General features: G+C 43.1%; 1 protein-coding gene across 1 annotated transcript in view; it reads right to left on the bottom strand.

Annotated features, from left to right (window-relative positions):
* The window catches only part of LHFPL2 (lipoma HMGIC fusion partner-like 2), a 17,140-nt gene extending 12,719 nt beyond the window's left edge, over positions 1–4,421 (bottom strand). Inside the window, exon 1 of the mRNA XM_009280302.2 lies at positions 3,756–4,421. Within this exon, the coding sequence (XP_009278577.1) occupies positions 3,756–4,185 (430 nt within the window). The 5' untranslated portion in view covers positions 4,186–4,421. The remainder of the gene's footprint in view (positions 1–3,755) is intronic.
* Between the last annotated feature and the right edge of the window lie 3,228 nt (positions 4,422–7,649).

Below are 7,649 nucleotides of genomic sequence, written 5' to 3' on the forward strand. Positions count from 1 at the left end.
CCTTAGAGTTAAAAAAAAAAAAGCGCCAAGAAAATGTTAATGATGAACTTCATAAAGGAAACTGTGTCAGAGATGGAAGCCAAACCTGTTTTAGGCTCTGTCCTAAGCTCCCCCCCAGCCTCATTTGAGGCCAGGTTATGCTTAGATTATATTACTTAGCCCCAAAGTGAAGTACCCAAGCCCAAATAAGGCTTGTAAACGCATATGCAACTATCCTATATCCATATCAAGATATGTCAATGATGAACTTCATAAAGGAAACTGTGTCAGAGATGGAAGCCAAACCTGTTTTAGGCTCTGTCCTAAGCTCCCCCCCAGCCTCATTTGAGGCCAGGTTATGCTTAGATTATATTACTTAGCCCCAAAGTGAAGTACCCAAGCCCAAATAAGGCTTGTAAACGCATATGCAACTATCCTATATCCATATCAAGATATGTCAATAGGGTATCACCAACTACTTACTGCCTATAACTAGATGATTACTGTGAAAATTTACTTTCAATTGTTTTTTATCAGCTACCATATAATAACACGCTGCCTCTTCTAGCCTCTGCATTTCAAGTGATTCACAAACTGTAAAAATAGAATACTTTCCCCAAAAAGACATTCAAATGAAAGCCTGCCTGGTCTTCTTGCTGCTGGGTAGTAATTATCTATTTAATTACACAGCTCCATTCTTTGCACTCTCTATTGCAGAGAAAAGATGCTTTTCCAGATGAAACGATCCTCAAACATCTCCAAAACCAGGGCCAGTGATTACTGTTTCTACAGCTCCAGAATGAAAGGCACTGCAGTCTGAAAATAAGTGGTAGAAGGTCTTGCTCTATAACAACGAAATTACAGGAGTTTAAACATGAGCCATATTTTCTTCCTTTATGGCTTTGTATTTCTAATTTTCTGCCACCAAAAAACCCCTCTATGGACCAGATATGTGTATGGCTCCTTCCTGTTGACCTAAATGAGAGTTTGCACATTTGTACAAGGGCCGTAACAGAAGAGATGTTGCTTTCTGTTCTGTAATTTCACCGTAGGCATCATCCAGGTCACAAGCAATGCTGCTAGACTGAAAAGATATATCTGGTGTCTGTTACTGCTTTTTCACAATGAATTCCAGGAGTAAATTAACTTCTTCTATGTTTTTAATTATATTAAATCTCCACTGCAAAGATACAGAGATTTTAAATTATATTAAGTCTGCAAGATCCTGAGTTCCTGTAGATGAGACTACCATGGGTGCATCTCATCTTTGAAAATGAGATATTTGACATACTTGCAAATACTGGACTGATATAGGCTGATAAACAAAATTATTTTTTGAATTCTTCTCCTACGCTTATTAAAAAACATAATTGTTCACATTTGAAAGAATGATCTTACACTTAAGACAATTAAGGCAGGGTTATATCTCGTTCTCCGGTCAGGGCATTAGTCTAGCTATCATAATCCCTGTATGGATTAACCATGCTGACAACTGTCCTTCTTGAACAACTTGCTTAAGCATTTTCCAAAACTCAGGAAATGAGAAAGTTGAAATTAGCACCTGTGATAAGTCATAAGGAAAATAATTTCAACTAAGTAAGCAGATGCTGTAATGCTACTGGCACAAAAGTAGCAGTGGACCCAGTAAAACTAATCTTGAGAAAATGAGTTGCTAGCCACAAGACGCCTGGCTGCAAATACTGGCAGGCGTACTTCTCATAGCAACAGTTTCAGTAACGTGACCTTTCTATTACCCAGTTTCATGCTGTGTCATTTATCTGAATTATAAGAAGGGAAGCGCTTTTATCCTCAGTACAGCTCAGAAAGGACTGATCTATCCCGTAACATGCAAGAAATGCTTTGTTGATCGTACTGTTCAATTCTTGCGGCCACAAGTCCCACTACAGGTATAGCCGGTTTGATAATAAAACATAAAACTGTCTTTGCACCTATTTTCTCACAAATACGTGGTCTCCAGAACAGTATTCTAAGATACAAGAACCTACTTCCTGCTAATCTTGATGTTAGACTAGATATTTTGAGATGGTATCAGAGTTGTAAGTAAAGTTATCTTTTCAACAGACCCCAGTCTGACATGCCAAACATCTACTTAGGCTGCTAACCAATCTCTCCCATAAATACCCCTCCAACAGAAAGGAAGTAATGTCATCTCCTGAAAAACAGGTTTCATGGATTATTTCTGAAGTACAGGGTAAGAAAGCAAGGAGCTAAAAACCTTCCCCTGGCTTATCTGCACTGCAGAGCTGCTTCCTTGTCGCACTGGTTCTGGCAAATTCTGTAAACCAGGAGTGATTACAGCAAAACCTGTAATTTTTATCTAAAGGACATTCATCTGCTAGTTGTATGCCATCATGTGAACAGAAGCATTTTGAGCCAACTTAGGGATCTAATTCTGCCCCAGAAGCACAAACCTTACATTGTGGGTGACATGAAATAAGCAGTACACTTTTATACCAAAGATGCATGAAGTGGAGGACAGTGAGAGCCGCCATGCTAGTGCTTCAGGAGCCAGTGTCAGCTGGTCCCTGGCCCATACCACTGGCTCTGGAGGGCTGCAGCAGGCAGCAAATTCAGTTTTTGCCTACTTCCCCATGTGTGTTTAGAATAAGATTCATTTAGGTTTCAACTAAGCAAATGAAACCAACCAGCTTCATAAAGGTTTGAACACCTATCATTACACCTCCTGTCTAGGTACAGCCACCACAGATGTGTTTGGCCACCTCAGTGGAGGTGAGGAGGGGAGAAGCCGGATTCACATTCGAGCGAACAAGTTAAAACTCCTAATTTTTGTTGTGATGAAACCATTTTACAAATTGAAAACATGTGGAGGTGGAGGAGGTGGCCCTGCTCATTCCCTCCCTCCTCACAGGTCTCTGAGGGCTGCCAGAGGTAGGGCAGAAGACCACTCTCCTCCTCCAGACGACCACACACACAGCACAAAAGATGAAAACCTGCATATGGGACAGGTTCTCCCCACGGCTCGCTGGAGAGTACAGAAAACCAGATACTTCTCTAACTAGGGCTGTCCAGTGTCAGTTTACTAACAGTCATTTAATCTCTGTAAAATCCATGGGTTTAAGCAGAAACACCAAATTTCTAGAACCAGTTCATCTTTTCAGGCAAAGCACAGCTGATACTTGGACAATGAAAAGGTAAGCTCACTGCGCTGTGTAACTGCAGCTGAACAATAAGCTGGCTAAAGGAAGGGTTTATCGTAAGGTATCGCTTGTCAAGCTCACAGCCTTGAAGGAGGCTGCTTAGCACGAAATGCTGGAGAACCGGGTGTGTGACTGCAGGCTGTTCTTATCCCTGGGGTGGTATTTGCTCTCACCACAGTCACAAAGCCTCTGAGACACTAACAGAACTGCCTTCGGTCCACAGAAAAATTACTAAAGTAGTGAGAGAGAGATAGACCACCTTAACATGAGTATTAACTTTGCTCTCTGCTGGTAACAAAGGAGAGAAGTTTTTGTTACTGAAATAAATTCAAACCGAGGGAAAAAAATGAACAGCAAACAAAAGCAACACTGGTCAGTTCATTTTGGCACACATCAGGCTGCAATTCTGCTGCCAATGTCAATGTATTACATGCTGTGTAGCTATAAATTTCAATTGTGTTTGAATAAACACCAGCATATAGAACCGCTTTGGGTCTGTCTAATGCAGTCTGTCTGTAGACAGGACAGAATCACTATATTTCTTCAGCTGAATGGCCCCCAAATTAAAATCTTTAGTTGCTCTCAAAGTACACGTACCTGCAATCCCTTGTAGCAGCCCACAGACATTAAAAATGCTTTTCTTCATAATACTCTGCACACACATAGTAAAGACAGACACAAACGCCACGGCACAGAGAATCATGATTCCCACGGCTAGGAAAATAGCGGTTGCCTGCCAGAACCCACTGGCAATCTCATTGAAGTTTTCGGCGTAAGGACCACAAAGCGTGTCTCTTCTAGAAAGCTGTATGTGGGAGATTCTGGTGCAGCGCCCGTAGATGCCCAGCGTTGGATGGTAAGGCTCCTGCGAGCCCCCCGTTCTGTTGTCCACATCCTCGGAGCTTGAAGGCTTTGCTTTGCCAATCAACCAGTCTGCACTCATGAAAGCGATGAGCTCTGCAAAAGCCACCACAATACTCAGGAGAGTCCATAGCATCGACCGACACGTTACAATGACATGACACATATTGATGTCCAGTGCTTGTGATCAGTGCAGCTGACAGTCTTAAAATCCAGGCACCAGGGGGAAAAAAAATAAATTAAGAAAGAAAAAAACGGACCCTAAGAAAATCACTACAGCTGCTCTGCCTGCTCTTCCAGCTCTCTCACAAAAGCCAAGATGAAACTTCTCAGGAGAAAAAGTGAACGGCCCCAAGTTTTGCAAGCAGTGCAGTCATTTGTTCTCTCTGTTTAGTTCCCCCTTTTTTCTTTCTGTGATGCTGAGCTCTGAAGTATGCTTTTCTTTCTTAATATTCATACTGGCCCATGACGCTGCAGGCTGGCGGGGGAGGCCACAAGGACTGCCCACTGTTTGACATCACACACCTACAAGAAAAAAAGAGACAACACATCAGCAGTGAGGAAAAAAGTCTTCGTTTCCACCCCCACAATAAGCCAAGATCTCGCGCAGATCCACATCAACATGCAAAAGCTCTACCAAGGGCCCGTCAAACACAGCCTGCTGGAAACCTCCTGGGTTTGTCCCAGGGGAGTGATTAATCTCCCGCTGCCCGGAGGTCCTTACGGTATCTGCTCTGCCCCATCTCATTGCGGGTGTTTGTCAAGCACTTTGCAAGCAAAGGTCTCAGTAACACCCAGCAGTCCCACCCACTCCTACCACCACGCCCCCATCATCTTCCTCTGGTCAAAATTACCAAGGTTGCTGGCAGTTACCCTGCAAAATATTCGTACGCGTTTAAGCAGTTTCACAGACGTGCAGCTCCTGCCTTCAGTTTGGGAAGGCAGTATGGCGTGCCTTCGGGAAGGAAGCTGGGCACAGCTCCATGTGCCATGGGCACCTGGGTGCAAGGGGCAATGAAGGAACCTTGTTCCAACTTTATGTGCTTCTGCTGACTGCAGCTGAGCCAACCCTGGCCTTGAGAGGAGGCAAATAAGACTGCAGCTGGGAACAGCCTGCCCTGTGATGTGGTGACACAGCCCATCCCTTTGAAGCCTGGGTTTTGCAGGAGCAGTGCTTCCCCCGGTTCTGTACCCAGCTTTGCAGCAGTGTTTCAGAAAAGCAATCTGCCTGCAGGTATGTCACACACCTCATCTTGAACTGATGCCAGCACCAGCAGCCTCCAATGACTTATGCCACGTAAACAGGAATCTGTGGAAAAAATGCCCCAGTTGCTGCCAAGTGGCTGAGAGCCCTGGTGAGAGGGGTTGCCAGTCAGCCTTGAGCTTCCTGACTCCTCTCAATTCCCCCCTTCCACAGTCCTGTGCATGCTGGGACTGCAGCAAAATGTTCTCCAGGGCTTTCCCCAAGCTTTTATGCTGCCTTTCAACAGTAGCTGATGACATTCCCAGAGTTACACTTATCTTGGTACAGGAGGCAATCAGAGATCACTATACTTCCAACTTGTATCCAAATATTTGCCTTAAAATAACAAACGGGTCGTAGCACATGCCTTTGTGCTTGAACTGAACCTGTATTGCTTGAAAGCAAGAGGGGGAGCAGGAAATGCCCTCACATTACCCCCTCCTTGATAAGAAAGTAGCACTTCCAAGTTTTCCTCACAAAAACCAAAATACCAACATTGAACTGAGGCAAGAGAGTTGAGAATCAGATCTGGACCTCACTGCTGCGCTGCTGCCAAACACAAAGGGGTCAGCAGATGCCAGAAAAACAGACATCCCCAATTTTTTTTTAGCTTTGTCATGGGGTTGGTATTTAATTTCTCAGGAGTTTTGAGCCCAGCGGTTGAATTGTAGTCCCACTGAATGCAAAACGAAACCAACACCCACAACTTCCAACACATTCAGAATTTCATCCAGCAATTTCTATTCCCTCCTACACTAGTTGTAGTGAATCATCCACAACATTTTATCCGCATTACTCTTTCTCGTCTAGATCTGCAGACTCCTCTGGTACTAGCAGATACATGGACTTAACCTGCTGTGCCAACAACTCAATTTTGTCTGCCTTAGTTCAATGCTATGGCATTGCCTTAAAAAAGGCAAAACATGTTTAGTTGTGCTTTTAGCCATACTGAGATAACAGTTCAGCTCACTTTCCATTTTTGCGGGGAAAGCATGAAGTTTTCAGGCAACCTGACATACTGATGACTCGAATACACCCTTTATAATAACAGAGAGCTGAAGTGTCAGCCTGCCAAAAAAAAGTTAATTCTCTCAGTATTTCCACTTTAAATAACAATTGGAATGTAGGAAATGTCCACTACAAACCTACAGTCTTCTCCTGTCATCTGCACGATTAAAGAGAATTTAATAGAAAATGTCTATTTTTTAAGAGAAGTTCAAAAAAGTTCTAGAATCTGTATTTCTGTGCAACCACTGCACCCTTGGGAACTCCTCATCTTTGTAATTCCAGGATTTTAACTGAGGTGCAAGGGACCTAAGAATTGAACACCCATCATAGCTTTTACTGCTTACTCTGTACCTGCTGAACATAAAATACTGTTTATTAAACACAGATGAGAACAAAGTTCATATTTACTTAAGTAGGTGGGAATTCCAGATTAACACTAGCAGCCATAAAAACATGGCACTGATAACAAACGTGGGATGCTATATTAGAATCAGAAGGAAAGACCAAACCATGGAGTTCTTTTCCATTTGAAATGCAAGTGCAAGAATAAATTCAGTAACATTTAAAACCACAGTATCTCCAGAAAAGTCACTGCATAAGCGAAATAGCCTATCTAAAGATGATACGGAAGTTGTGTCAAATCTCAGGACTTCACTGGAACATATACTTCCCCATTTTGCAACACAGGGAGGCTTCACAGCACCTAAAGGTTAGTAAATGTCATTGATAACTACAGTTCAACAGAATATACTTTGATGAAACCTTCATAATTCAGCTTTCCCCAGGTAACAAGTACTCTATTCTGGTACAAAACATATCTCCAGAGCAACACACCCTTATTTATGGGAGAACTTCTGCATAAATTTATTCTTGCACTAGTGATGCCCTCGAATGGGAGCACCACTCAACTACAACTCCTTTTTGTGAGCAGACGGACAGAAACATACAAAGTAGGACGGCGCACAGACCAGAGACGGGGCAGGGGCATTTCTTCTTTGTGAGACTTAGCAAGGAAAGGTTGCAGATAAAGTACTGGAGGTAAGTTACAATTCAGTCACACTTGTGTAGTTAATCTTTTCCTTCCAACACAGTCCACCTTGAGTTCCCAAATGAACCTAACCAATTCTCACACGGCTCCAATAGCGTGTTTGTGCCATACATCAAAGCTTTTCCAGATACAGACTGTGCTAAATAAATGCACTTCATGAAGCGTCTCTCCAGCACTCTGCTCACCCCTTTTCTTCCATTTTTGCTCAACAGAAACTCAAGCTAGGCCCTTGCAAGGCTGAAAACTGGCTGTTTATTCCTCCTCTCAGTTTCCCATCCCTTGACAAGTTTTTTCCATGACAGAACTGTATGTTCTTCACAGCAAGCCACTC

Source organism: Aptenodytes forsteri, unplaced genomic scaffold, assembly GCF_000699145.1.
Source record: "Aptenodytes forsteri isolate BGI_AS27 unplaced genomic scaffold, ASM69914v1 Scaffold387, whole genome shotgun sequence".
Classification (NCBI taxonomy): domain Eukaryota; kingdom Metazoa; phylum Chordata; class Aves; order Sphenisciformes; family Spheniscidae; genus Aptenodytes; species Aptenodytes forsteri.